The following is a 15,145-nucleotide window of genomic DNA, read 5'->3' as shown; positions in this document are numbered from 1 at the left end:
AGCCCAAGTTTAGAGACCACCATATGACAAATGTTTAGTGCCGTATCTCAGCTGAACTGTTTGTTTGTACATACACCTAATACAATGGGGCCCTGATCTTGATTGGGTCCCCTGGGAGCTACCAAAATGCAAACAGCCCAAATGCTCATGGACACATACTTACATCACAAAGACACCATTACATCTGGCATTCTTGCTGGCATCCTGTAGAGACGCCAAGCAATAAGTAGGCATAGAGTATGATCCTCATCTACAAATGGTCCTCCAAATCAGAGGTGAGACACAATGGCAGGTAAACGCAGAAGAGGAAAAGTTGGCACTGCTATTGGCTATACTGTGCCTCTTCTGCAGAAAGAGGACTTTCAATATATGTCAATACAGCATCTTTCACAAAACCTTTAAATTAACTTAAGAGAAAAAATCCTTCACCAAATCTTCCAGAACTTGCTGCTGCTTCTAGGGGGAAAAATCAAACTTTTAGAACACAGAGTACTTTAGCTGGTTCAAAATGGAAATTCCGGTGGGCCGGTGAAGGGCAGGGGGAATCCTGCAAGAACAGTCAAATTGAACACACTTCACATACAACTTTCAGGATCTCACAAAACTTCGGCTTGAAATAAATTGTGAAAAGGCAATCTATCATGTGTAGTATGAATTGCAGCCATTAAAAATTAAGGCCAATAAAGCAGTGTCTATACTAACTGTTTTGGGGTATTTTGGTGAATCTTCCCCCACTGTTTTATTGCCATCAGTGCACTTCAGAGCAGATTTAGATAACACAGTGGTAAAAATGACTGTGCCCCCAGTTTATACTAGCACTGCTTCTTGTGTTACCATCTGTGAAGCTGCGCTAGTCGCAATGCAATGGTGGGAGATTTCTCCAAAAATGCTCGTGCAGAGAAGGCTGGAGGATACATCTACAGTGGAAATAGTTGTAAGCTTTCTTTCTCTATGAGTGGAAGCTGGTAGGCTGTTGTCCACACTAAAAAATGGAATCCATATTTCTCCAAAAATGCCTGCATTCTGCCTATACCACAGCTATAATTTTCTGCATCTGTGCAGAAAAGTGCTTACAAGTTTTCCTAGTACAGACAAGACTTTACTAAAGCCAGACTTCTGTTTGAAGTGGCGAGGGGGAGAGAATGAGAATTCATCTTCCCACTTTTCATAACTCTTGTTTAAGCTATTTATAGAAAATATTTGAGTTAGCATTAGTAGATAGATCTCTTTTCTCCTCTAAGATGGAAATGAAAAAAGTAGTAAAATATGGAAGTGCATTTTTATCTTTAAATATTTTCCACAAGCATCTTTAGCAAATACTCCCAATACAAGTTTTATGAAAATATAAATTAATGTGCACAAAACATACTATATTGTTTTTAAGATAAACACCTATTATCATAGCTTAAAATATTTACCAGACAATGGGTAGTCAAAAGCAACCTGCTAGAGTGTGTCAAACATTTTCTGAAAATAAGTTTTCTGGCAGAAAACAATGATTTGATTAAATCAAAACATTTTATAGGAACATATTGATTCTACCTAAATTTGAGAAAATCATCAAAATATTTTTTTATAAAGTCAAAGCACTTTTGTTTGGACGTTTATATTATTTATGCTATAAAATATAGTATACAGTTTATATTATGCAATTTATATAATGAATCAAAGTCAAAACAAGACACTTCACTGAAAGCTGTTCTGTGGGAAATTTCATTCAAAAGGAAATTTCAGAATTTCATTCCAATTTGGGAAAATAAGCAATTTTGAAGTGTTGGCATTTCCTATAGAATGGAAATTCCAAGTTTCAATCAGCTCTAGTAGATGCCAAAAATAACTCACCAGCAAGATCCAGGGGCATCCTAGCAAAGAGCCCAGCCCTTGCACCTACCTCTTTCCCTCCAAACCTGAAAGAGTATACTGGGATTTCAAACAGTGTTCTCCTTTGATTCTGTTTGGGACTCCCTCTTACGTTTAGCTATGAAAAAAACTAAAAAAACTGAAGCCACAGAATCTACCACAAAACCCACCCTTTGCTGCAGAATTCTGTTCTAGCATCTAAGATTTCACTTTAAAAAAAAAAAAAATATCCTTTTCAGTTGCAAAGAAAACTTCCCCATCACAAGCCAAACTTAATCCAGTGCTGTGTCATCTCATCTCTGCAACAGAATATCTTCTAGAACAACAGCTGTAAGAGATGCAGGAGCTCCCCCAGTTTGTCTCAAAGTATTCACATTTAAATGTTTTCATTGGGCTTCAAAATTGACACTTAGCATTCGTTGATGATATATATATATATTCGTTCAATATAAATATGCAGCTCCTGATGCTTTCCTCCATCAATGGTGGAGGAAATCCTGGATATCAGGGCAGTCAGGCAGCTATCATCTGTCAAAGTTGTTGAACTCCACCTTCTCCCCAAAACTACAAGTCCTTCCGTCTCTATCCAAAAGGGAAAGAGATGTATCCCACTCCCTAATGCCAAAGACCTCCTCCTGAGTGCGAAAATCTTATCTGTTCCCATCTGCCAGAGACTCCTGTTACTTCACCCCACCTTCACCCTCACCCCGAAGAAGCCCCAACCTGTACCTTTTGTCAATACAACATTCTGCAATGCACTGAAATTCAATGTTTAGGTAAAGTGTGACCTGATCATGATAATGTATCATTTATACTATGGAAATACATACAGACCTTGAGGCACTGAATTTAATATAATTCAATAAACCTTCCAATTTTGAATCAAGAACGTAAGTATGGCCATACAGGGTCGGACTAATGGTCCATCTAGCCCAGTATCCTGGTTTCCAACAATGGCCAATGCCAGATGCTTCAGAGGACATGAACAGAACAATGCAATTATCGAGCGATCCGTCCCCTAATGTCCATTCCCAGCTCCTACCAGTCAGAGATTTTGAGACACCTAGAGCACGGGGTAGCGTCCCTGACCATCTTGGCTAATATCCATTGTGAAAACTGACCATTTATTCCTGTTTGCTTCCTATCTTCTAACCAGCTACTGATCTATGAGAGGACCTTCCCTCTTATCTCATGATTACTTACTTTGCTTAAGAGCCTTTGACAAGGTCCCAAACTGAAGGCTTTCTGAAAGTCCAAGTACACTATATCAATAGGATTAGTCCTTGTCCACATGCTTGTTGACACCCTCGAAGAATTCTAGCAGATTGCTGAGGCATGACTTTCCTTTACAAAAGCCATGTTGACTCTTCCCCAACATATCATGTTCATCTGATAATTCTGTTCTTTGTTATAATTTCAACCAGTTTTCCTGGTACTGAAGTTAGGCTTACTGGCCTGTAATTGCTAGGATCTCACCTCTGCAGCCTTTTTAAAAAATTCATCTTAAGTTTGATAAGCTTCAGTGAACCAAAAAATTCAGCACATTACGTTAAAGAAACGAGGGGAACTTGACAGAGTACTTTTTGGCGGTGGGGTTGGAGGTAGAGAAGGTCTGCTTTCAGTCACTTTGGCTTGTATTCCTTTGATTATGGGCAGAGTCCCTGCTCTCACTCAATGGATAAAACGTCTTGTAGAGCAGTGGTTCTCAACCTTCCAGACTACTGTATCCCTTTCAGGAGTCTGATTTGTCTTGAGTATCCCCCAAGTTTCACCTCACTTAAAAATTGCTTGTTTACAAAAATCAGACAAAGTCTCACAGCACACTATTACTGAAAACTTCCTTACCTCTCATTTTTACCAAAAAATTATAAAATAAATCAAATGGAATATAAACACTACTTACATTTCAGTGTACAATATATACACTGTTGTAAAACTAAGCAAATATTGAGATCAGTTGATGTATCCCCAGAAGACCTCTGCGTACTCCCCTAGGTATGTGTATCCCTGGTTGAGAACCACGGTTGTATAGCAATTCCCCACCCACAAGCCAATATTATGGTCTCTTGGAATACATCCAAATCCCTCTTCAAGCAACTGGGTGATACTAACCTTTTAAAAGGTATCACAAGGAATTATAATTTCTCTCTATTAGAGATCAGATTCTACTGTTTAAATCAGGGATCCAGGCTTTCCAGCAGGAATTCTTTGGCCTTTATAGCAAAATATTTTCAATACAGGAAATCTATGTACAGTATGCATCTGAACAATTTAGCTTATGCCACAAAAAGTTGAAAAGACTAGTTGATGCAGTACCATTTCAGCTCTGTTTCTTTGATAAAGGTTGAATGCAGTTATTCACATTGTTCTCACCACATCCCATAAATGTTTTGGACTCACAAAAAGAGTTATAAAAACAAAGTCAATGAAAGAGAATTGACATTAAAAAAAAAAAAAACACTTTTAACCTTCTAAGGTATTTTACTGCTTTTAAAAACCAGAAATATAGCAATTCCACACATGTATTTTTTTCCCTACATAAACACCATACCTAATTTTGTTTCAAATTTAGAAACTTGGTAAAAAATGTAAATTTACAATACATTCCTATTCTATGAATCCTAGACTATATACTCAACAGCTAAAAAATATTTAATATTCAAATTACAAAAGCCAATTTTCACACAACTTGTTTGTTAAAGTAAAACAACAACAACAAAACCATACACACTTCTAGGAAGTGCTTTTTGAATAAATACTAGATATTTTCATTATAATTCTGGGTATTTTTCCAGTGGACTTCCTACTTCAGTTACTATCTGTAGTGATTTTAGAGGCACTCTCATTTGTTCACACAGAAAAAGCATTGCAGCACTCTGAACACTTACATTATGCTACACAAACTGTATACGGATAACTTAGCTCTGCCCTGCCCCCCACCCAATACCTTTCTGGGGTAGTGACTTCACATCCTTTGACATCAGCAAAGCTAGAAAGGGGGATGGGAGAGTCACAGTAGAAAGCAGTAAAACCTGCTTTTAAACTATACAAGCAATGCTTTCCCGAATTCTGAAATTATCCAAATAGCATTTAATTCAAAACTGATTTCCATATTCCACAATTATCTTGAGTCTGCATCAAAACAGAATAGATTCTGCTACAAAGGACTTCCTGCTTTCCTTATCTGAAAATCACAATAGCCATTTATTAGCTAGCCACACACAGTTTCAATTCACTGAAACACACAATAACTCACCTCTAATATGTAAAAGGGCCACGGGCTGAAACGGCCCATTGGAATTGGCTGCATCAACCACCATCCTGCTGCCAGCTTTATTACATGTCAACATCTAGGCTTCAGCAGGAAAGGCAATGTACTCCTTAAGGCAAGAAACCAGCCTCCATTTTAGTTTAAAAAAAAAAAGAAACTGAAGCTCTCTGCAGCTGGAGGGAACTGGCTAGTTAGTGATGTAAGCAGTCAGGAGAAATCTGATTGGCTAATAGCAGCAACTTAAAATGACACTAAAAAGCTGCAAATCAAAAAAGGTTTTTGTGTGGCTGTCACTGCATTAAGCTTGTACGTTTTTCTGCTTTCTCTTGTGCCTCCATTCATCAGTAATTTTAAACAGAGAGCCCTTTTCTCAGCACACTCTCATGAGCTAAACCTGCAGTGTAAACAAACTTATCTTGACAAAGGAGCTTGAACAAATTACTGAAAACTTTCACCCATGATGATTTTACTGTTGTGCACAACATATACATGTATAAAAAGTGTTAGGCATGGGACATGTACTTGTGCTGAAAACGCAGAAGTTTAGACATTTTCTCCTAAAAACAATTGCCACTGAATCTCAAAATAAAAGTTCTCATTAATACTCATATCATATTAATAGTGTGATTCAATCAGCGCTTGATTTAAATGCATAATAAGAGCAATATCTTTTTACAATGTTAATTTTCAAATGCCATATATCTCACATTTTTAAGTACATTTACCTTACTGTAACTAAATCTAGCATGAAACATTAAATTTCAATGCTGTACCTCCTAATGATTTATTCCAAATAAATCAATACATACCAAATAAATTAATAACTTTAGTAACCAGTTAAGTGGACACTTTATGGGAAACTTTGTAAAGTTTTCTGTTAAGATAAAATTAATCTTTTATACCTCATTCCTCTTCCTTATATCCTTATTAAGATGAAAAGTAGGCATCTTAAAATTTAATCTAAAATATAACCTCTTGTAAAACAAGATTTTATAAAAACTCAGCATTATTTCACTTTTCAAAATTCCAATAACCATGTTTGTTTAAAAATACTGAAACCCAAACACTGCACTACTAATAACCTGAAAACCATATTGGGTATTAACAAGTGAAACTCAGAATTGATTGTCCAAGCTAAGAAAAAAATTATAGTAACAAGTACAGTTAATTTTTAAGCTTTTCACTTTTATTAAAATAATAGAAACATAGAACTGGAAGGGACCTCAATAGGTTGTCTAATCTACTGCCTTGCACTGAGTCAGAATTTAGTATAGGGTGACCAGATGTCCCCTTTTTATAGGGACAGTCCGGTGTTTTTGGGAACTTTCTCTTATATAGCCACCTGCTACCCCCCACTCCCTGTCCTGTTTTTTCACAGTTGCTATCTGGTCACCCTAATTTAGTACATCTAGACCATCCCACACAGGTGTTTGTCTAACCTGTTCTTAAAAACCTCCAACGACGGAGATTACACAACCTCTCTAGGTAATATGTTCCAGTGCTTAAGAACTCTTGTTAGGAAGTTTTTCCTAATGTCTAACGTAGATCTCCCTTGCTGTAATTTAAACCCATTAAAATGTATTGTTAGTGATATACAGTAGGTAAATATTTCTTTACAACTTAAGATTTAACTTGACAGTACCCCTTAAAAGCAAATATTTGAGAGATCATTTCTCCTTATTGCTTCTTACTCCTCCCACACATAGGGATAGCATTCAGAAAAATAAATGCATTATGTTGCTTGTATCTGCCCCGAAAAATGCTCTCTAATACAATGCAAATATTTAAGGTCTAGCAGCACCAGCCTAAACTATCAACATACGTCTAGAAAAGAGGTATGTCAGAGAGGAGAAAAAAGGACTGTAATTTTTATGTAACAGGTGGTGATTGGAACTCAAGTTCCCTATTCTTCCAAATTAACTGAAACCCTAGAAAACATTTTAAAGATATTTTCCCTGTTTCTTGGAATACATGAAAACAATTTGTGCACATTTTAGTTAAATGAGTTTTTACTCCCAACAAAACAAACACCATACCAAAGGGCTGAGCCTGTAACAAAACTAAATTTAAAAACAAAAATATAAATTAAAATGACAGCTCTACCTGATGACTGGACTATAATCACCTGACAACTGATGTACTCTCTCTATACAGTATTGTCAGTGAACTCTAAGTTGTAAACTCTTTGGGAAAGGGCTGTTCTAGATCCTGAACAACACCACGCATGCTGCCGCACTCAAAACAAAATACCACGACCGTGGAACAAAGGAGAAATATTGTGACAAACTAGCTTCATTATTTAAAAAAAAAAATGTTGACAGAATTCTTTAAATAAGCCCTGCTTTTTCATTTAGCCAAAGTGAAATTTAGTTGTTTTGTAATATGCTAAGACATATCACTAAAGCCAATTTTAACTTTAAAGCAATGCAGTTTCATTGGTTCCAACTAGGGCTGTCAATTAATCGCAATTAACTCAAGCTTTTAACTCAACAGAAATTAACTGGTTTAAAAAATTAATCGTGATTAATCACAGTTTTAATTGCACTGTTAATAACAGAATACCAATTTAAATTTATTATAAAATATTTTGGATGTTCTTCTACATTTGCAAATATATTGATTGCAGTTACAACACAGAATACAAAGTGTACAGTGCTCACTTTATATGATTTTTGATTATCTTTTTATAGTGCAAATATTTGTAAACAAAAGAAATAGTATTTTTCAATTTACCTCATACAAACTGTATGCAATCTCTTTATCGTGAAAGTGCAACTTACAAATGTAGATTTTTTTTATTTTTTTTTTTTAACATAACTGCACTGAAAACCAAAACAATGTAAAACTTTTGATCCTTCAAGTCCACTCAGTCCTACTTCTTGTTCAGCCATTGCTAAGCCAATAAGTTTATTTACATTTATGGGAGATAATGCTGCCCATTTACAATGTCACCTAAAAGTAGGAACATGCTTTGATCTTATTTTTTTCTTTTACAGTGCAAATATTTGTAATAAAAAACAATAATATAAAGTGAGCATTGTACACTTTGTATTCTGTGTTATAACTGAAAATGTAGAAAAACATCAAAATATTTACAATAAATTTAAATTGGCATTCTATATTGTTTTAACAGTGTGATTAAAACAGATTCATCATGACTATTTTTTTAATCTCACAATTAATGGCGACTATTTTTTTAATCATTTGACAGCCCTAGTTCTGACAACTCTCCTCAATATACCATATATACTCGATCATAAGCCGGTTCATTTATAAGCCGACTCCACCAAGATGGAGAAGGAAAAATGGAAAATTTTTATGACCCATTTATAAGCCGATCCTATAATTCAGGGTTCGGCAAACTTTGGCTCCCAGGGCCATCAGGATAAGCCGCTGGCGGGCCAAGATGGTTTGTTTACCTTGAGCGGCTGCAGGCACAGAGGTAAAGCTAAACAAACAAAGTGTCCCGGCCTGCCAGCCGCTTACCCTGATGGGCCGGGACAGCAACTGGTGGGGAAATTTTGGGGGAGGGAGAAGCTGGGGGTCAGAGGAGTAACCCCTGTGACCACCCCCCACATGACCCCACTCCTAGCCCAGGACCTCACACTTTCCCCATCCTATCCCTTCCCACCTTAGGTGGGGTGGGCCAGGGAGGATGTCTTTGGGCGGCCCGGATCTGCTCCGGCAGGCTAGGCGGTGTGGCCGCAGCCTGCTCCAGTGGGCCAGACTGGGCGGCATGGCCACAGCCTGCCAGCCCTGGAGCTGCAACTGCTTCGGAGGCTGGTGGGAGAGCAGCGTGGCCAGAAGCGGAGAGACTCTGGCCCTGCCTCTTCCCTTCTGGCTCTACTGACTGTGCTGCCTCTCTTTGCCCCCTCTGTTGTGGGGAGGGGCTGTGTCCCACCTCTCCCCCTTTCTATACCCGTTCATAAGCCAACCCCCTTCTCCGATGCTTCCCTTTTTTACTAAAAAAAATTCGGCTTATGAACAAGTATACACGGTACTCGCTTTCTTTAGCTGCTCCCCACCCCCGCCCTATGCATGCTACATCAGTGTAAGAGAATTCAGATGGTCTCTCTTTGCGCAAGCACACCAGCCTCGGTACTCTTTACAAAGATTAATAAGCAAAAGCACTGCTAGTGCATCAGCATGGAAGTTAAGCAGTGCGCCCAGGGGCACAATGAGCAGTCAAGTGAGGACCAAAACTGCAGTTACAAAAAGGCTGCACATTTAATATGAGGCAGTCTTGCTTCTGCAATCCTAGCAGCGCTAGTCATTGCCGGACTTGGAGCATCAAAGGTTTTGGAACATCCAGCAGTCAAAGAGGGTGTTTACAATTCGGTAGCGTTGTAAGCAGGTGAAACAGCAATCAGCATGGATGGAAGCTGCATGTGGTCTCTCAACACTTTGCATTCGGGCTCCACAAGACCAACGGCTAGTCCTGATTAAAGCCATCACTAGAGAGCTGGTTAAAATAACCATGAATCATATTTACACTCACTTTGATCTTTAGAGAACACACTTTGAGTGACATGTGGAATCTAGATTTTTGAGTGACTATCACTGTCAAACAAATTCTAGTGTTTTATAACAGCCTCACTGAAAAACAGGAAAACCCCAGTGTCTGTGTAGCTTCACTCATGGTTTGAGCCACACAAAAAAATCATTTGCAACCAAAGGACAAAATATCTTTACTAAAGCTAAGTTGGTTTAAACAACTTCATTTGGAAAGAAAATCAAAAACATAGTAATTCTCTTCAAGACCTTAATTTTGGGAGGGGGGGAAAAAATTAGGGTTGGTTTAAAAGGAGGAAAGACAAGGGACTGAGGAGAGAAAGGATATTCTAAAGAGCAATTTATAAAGAAAAGCCAGAAATAAGAAATGTAGAAAATACTGGGTGGGGCAGAAGACATATGCCATCAAAAAGCAATAACTAATTAAATAAAACTCAATGTACGGGAAGAGAATAATTCCCTACGTTGATAAAACACCACTTGAAATAAATATGAGTATCTCAGCCTAAAAAAAGGACGAAAAGCACTAGGAGAAGTCCTCAACTATTGAAATCCTCTTGAAGCTTGTGCAAATTAACAGAAACAAAGAGGCAGCTTTGTTGTAAAACAGGTGAATATATATTTTAAGTTATGATTTCTGAAATTGGTCTCTTTCAAAAAGAATGAATATGGTGCAATATGGGAAGTCTCTGTAAACTCTTCCACCAGAAATTTGATGTCTACCATCACCTTTAATTTCAGTCAGGGGAAGGGGGGTCTTTAAAAAAAAAAAAGTCAAAAAGTCTTTCAATGAAAAAGGGGATGTTTCAGACAGATAATTTACTTATTCATACAAGTGGATCAGTTAACTAGAGGCATTTTTGAGGGAAGTGTCATAACAAGAGTAATGTGTGTCCTGAATCAGGCAAAAGAACTTATGCAAAATCCCTTAATTGCTAGCAAACATCATTAAAAGGCTTATTTTAGGATCAAGCATATTTACCTAAAATACAGATTAAATGGTAGGACTGAGAGATTCCAAAAAAGAGCAAAAGAGAGGTGTCTATGTAATGTTGGGGAGAAGGAAATTAATGACCAGTATGATATTATTTAATAAGCCTCAAAACATGTAGAGTCCCCATGCCCTCAAACAAATCAAAAAAAGTAGTTTGCACTTTAGTACAATATATTTTAAACTGAAGTCAGGGAAAAAGGAGAGAGAATCAAGATCAGTGGTCCCCAAACTTTTGCTGTCACCCCTTCTTCCCCCATTACCCGTAAAGGAACCTTTCCGCTCCCCCTGCAAGAAGCATGGTTGGGAACTGTGGCCAGGAGCAGGGCCGGAGCTGCAGCTGGAAGCCGGGGCAGGGGACAGGAGCGGGGACAGGAACCGTGCCCAGGAGCAGAGCTGTGGCCCAAGCTGCGGCTGGGCGCAGAGCGAGGCTGGTTGGCACTCCCTCCCCACCCCTCATGGTGGCAGGCCCGGGCCTTGAAATGCTCCCCTCGAGGGGCATGGCCCACAGTTTGGGGACCACTGGTCTAGATAAACACACTGTACGTGAGCAGTAGTCTCATGTGTTTGTACACTAGTACAAAAAATTAAGTCTAACTGTTTATTTCGATAGATGTGCTACTCTAAGGAACCTCAACATAATATTGGGTATCTACCAGAGATTTAGATGAGTTCCCTGACTCCTTAGCCTCACCATCACCAATACAGTTGTGAACATTCTTGGGCAGAAGATAGACAAAAGGACAATGTTCTGTAGTATAGTGATGGTTTCTGTAGGCAACATAGAGGAACTACCAATGACATGGCCTGACACATACACACAATTCGGTTTCTTTCAGGGGCACTGACATTGAGTGCTGTCCTGGAGAGAGACTTCCTTCCACTATTACTGCAGTCTCTACATCCTGAGTACTGGCTCCATTGACCTGTTCAGCTTCGAGGTCTAGGGCACCCCAGATAGAGAGTCAAACTGACACCGGAGAACCAGCTCAAAACGGTATTTTTACGCAAACCAGAATCAAACCCGAACTATGGTTTTGTCCTACCTACTGAACCAGAACTGAACTTGAAAAAAAATGGGTTACTGGTTAAAATAAAAGTTGAGCATTTTAATATAAATATTTTAAAAAACTACTGCAATCTTATTTTCATTATAAAACAAGATGACAAAATAACAAATAGGCATGTGATTGCTACCAGAAAGGCCTGCCCCAGTATAATGAGAAGAGAATGAGATGAGAATGACAATAGGAGACTAGCCCACAAGAGTAGGGAGCGAGAGGGGAAGTTTAGGTGCTGCCTGCACACCACATAAGGCAGCAAGGGGCCACACAGATCAACCATCTCTGAGAATCACACCTGGTGATAAAAGAAGTGGAATGTTCTTGGTCCCAGAGGTTAACAGTAATTCTTCAAGACCAAGAAAAAAAAATGTAATGGCTATCCAACCCTTCTTCCCCTTACACAGGCTTCTTCCCATCCATCCTCAACCCTTGGCACAGCTCTCCCTCCAGTTGCTCTATTTGAAGCAGGGTCTTCAAACTCAAACTCAAATTTATCCTTTCACTGCAGAGGTCCAATATGAAATAGCAAATATCAGAAGATGTTATTATGTATTATCGTACAAACTGTTCATAAACAATAGTCGTGTTTATTTGACTACTTGAGTTTTCTTAGTGTTTAACTTAACACATAAAGTTAAAAAAATAAATAAAAAGGTCAAAAATCAAAAAACAGTATCAATTTTAAGTTTCAACTCGTTTTTGAATTTACATCCACTAAGATTGAAATTTGATCTGAATGGGTTCAAACCAATAACCAAACCATTATTTTTTTTTGGTGGTTTGAACTGGAACTGAACCTGAACACAACTGAACTCAAACCTGAATCCAACCAAAGTAAATACTGGTTCGACTACCTAAGCCCAAAACTCCTCCTCCTGTATGAAGAAAACAGAAGAACCTTAAACACCATTTTGATTGAGGAACAGCTTCTACTGCCCATAGTTTCAGGAAGTGCAAAATTCCTTATAAAAAAGTTTGGCACTTTGTCATCTCTTGTAGTTAAGAAAGGGCCTGAAGAAGGGATGTGGGAGAGACTGGAGCTCCAGGTCATATTTCTTCTGCACTCCCCTGCTATAACATGTTTATGTTGAATGGAGCCATATATGTGCCCACCTACTTCTGGGAAGAAGGACACTTGTTACAGTCACACTGATTGCTTAGGCTGGAAGGAGGGATTTAGAGCCATTTTGTGCTCTGGGCACTTTCCACTTAGTGCTCCTTGATAAAGATTTTAACACAGAATAAGATAAGTCATATCACTTGCAACTTTATTGTGGCCAAGTATGAGGGGAATCTTTGCCTGTGTATGTGGCCTTGAACTCCTCCATGATAATGCCAGGTCCAACCAGATTAGCAGTGACGAGAGGGCTCTGGGAGCTAGGGTGAAGGAGTCTGAAGCGCAAGTGGTGTTCTTGTCTATCTTCTTTGACCATGGGATGCTGTTCCTGGAAGGTGGTCTGCTGGGAAGAGATGGGGTCCACCTAGCCAAGAAGGGGAAGAGCATCTTTGCACACTGAATCAGTGGGGGAATCTGATCAACATTTTAGATGTCTGAACACATGTGTGAGGAGAATGGGGAATACACAGGAAGAGGTGCAAATATTAGTATATAAGCTAAATTAGGACTTCATTGGCATCAAGGAGACTTGGTGGGATAAGTCTCATGACTGGAATATTGGTATACATGAATACAGCTTGTTCAGAAAGGACAGGGAAAAAAGGAAGAAGGGGTTGCTTTATCCATAGATATATACATTTGTTCTGAGATACAAAAGGAGGTGAGGAGGCAGACCAGTTAGTCCCAAGGTAAAAATGAAAGGATTAAAAGATAGGGGTGATATCACAGTCGGGGTCTACTACACAGCACAAAATCAGGAAGAGGTGGAGGATGAGGCATTTCTAAAAACAACTATCCAAAACACAGGACCTGGTAGTAATGCAGGATTTTAACTACCCAGACATCTGTTAGGAAAGTAATCCAGCAAAACAAAATTTCCAATAAGTTCTTAGAATGTATCGACACAACTTTTTGTTCCGGAGAGTGAAGGAAGTAAGCAGGAGGGGGAGCAAATTTTAAACTTGATTCTGACTAACAGTGAGGAATTGAGCAAATCTGAAGATGAAAGACAATTTGTGTGAAAGTGATCATGAAATGATAGATGTCATGATTCTAAGGAAAGGAAGGAGTGGAGCAGCAGAATAAGGACAATGGACTTCAAAAAAGCACACTTTAACAAACTCAGAAAATTGGTAAGTAAGGTCCCCTTGGAAGAATATCAAAGATAAAAAGCAGTTCAGGAAAGCTGGCAGTTTCTCAAGGAGACTGTATTAAAGGCACAATTGCAAACTATTCTGATGCAAAGGAAAGATAGGAAGAATACTAAGAGGCCAATATGGCTCTATCAGGACCTCTTTAATGGCCTGAAAATCAAAAAAGGAATCCTACAAAAAAGTGGAAACATGGTCAAATTGCTTCAGGAGTACCAGAGAACAGCATAAGTATGTAGGAACAAAATCAGAAAAGTTAAGGCACAAAATGAGTTACAGATGGCAAGAGACATCAAAAGCAGTACGAAGTTCTTTAAATACACTGGGAGTAAGAGAAAGATGAAGGAAAGCGTAGATTCTCTACTTAGCAGGGAAAGAGAACTAATAACTTCAGAAAGATGAGGTGCTTAATGCCTATTTTGCTTCAGTCTTCACTAAGAAGGTTAATGAATACCAGATACGTAACAGTGTTAATATTAACAACCAGGGGAAAGAATACAAACCAAAATAGGGAAAGAACAGATTAACGAATATTTAGATGTATTCAAGTCATCAAGGGCCTGATTAAATTCATCCTAGGGTACATAAGGAACTAGCTGAAGCAATCTTGGATCCATTAGCAATTATCTTTGAGAACTCGTGGAGGATGGGAGAGGTCCCAGAAGAGTGGGGAAGGGAAAACATAGTACCTATCTTTAAAAAGGGAACAAGGAGAACCCAGGGAATTATAGACCAGTCAGCCTAACTTTTAAACCTGGAAAGATACTGGAAAAAATTATTAAACAATCAATTTGTAAGCATCTGAAGGATAACAGGGCTATAAGGAATAGTCAAGCACGGATTTTTCAAGAACAAATCATGCCAAACCAACTTAATGTCCTTCTTTGATAGGGTTACTGACCAAGTAGAGTGGGGGGAGGGGCAGTAGACATGATATACCTTGATTTTAGTAAGACTTTTGCCACAGTTCCTCATGACATTCTTATAAGTAAGAAAGGGAAATGTGGTCTCAATGAAATTACTATAAGGTAGTTACACAACTGGTTGAAAAACTATACTCAGAGTAGTGATCAATGGTATGCTGTCAAATTAGGAGGGCATATTTAGTGAGGCCCCGCAAGGGTCGGTCCTGGGCCTGGTACTACCCAATATCTTCATTAATGATTTGGATAATAGAGT

At 38.6% G+C, this 15,145-nt stretch overlaps 1 protein-coding gene across 4 annotated transcripts in view; it reads right to left on the bottom strand.

The window, feature by feature from the left end:
• Positions 1–15,145, bottom strand: part of PPP2R5C (protein phosphatase 2 regulatory subunit B'gamma) — a 192,001-nt gene that overhangs the window by 127,587 nt on the left and 49,269 nt on the right. Inside the window, exon 1 of one of the 4 annotated variants that reach the window (XM_073349668.2) lies at positions 5,117–5,288. The exons of the other annotated variants lie outside the window; for them this stretch is intronic. Within the exon in view, the coding sequence (XP_073205769.1) occupies positions 5,117–5,210 (94 nt within the window). The 5' untranslated portion in view covers positions 5,211–5,288. Of the gene's footprint in view, positions 1–5,116; positions 5,289–15,145 lie in introns of those variants that run through there. 4 annotated transcript variants of the gene reach the window in all.

Source organism: Lepidochelys kempii, chromosome 6, assembly GCF_965140285.1.
Source record: "Lepidochelys kempii isolate rLepKem1 chromosome 6, rLepKem1.hap1, whole genome shotgun sequence".
Lineage (NCBI taxonomy): Eukaryota > Metazoa > Chordata > Testudines > Cheloniidae > Lepidochelys > Lepidochelys kempii.
Note: the sequence above shows the minus strand (reverse complement) of the source record. Positions and strands in the feature narration are given on the sequence as shown.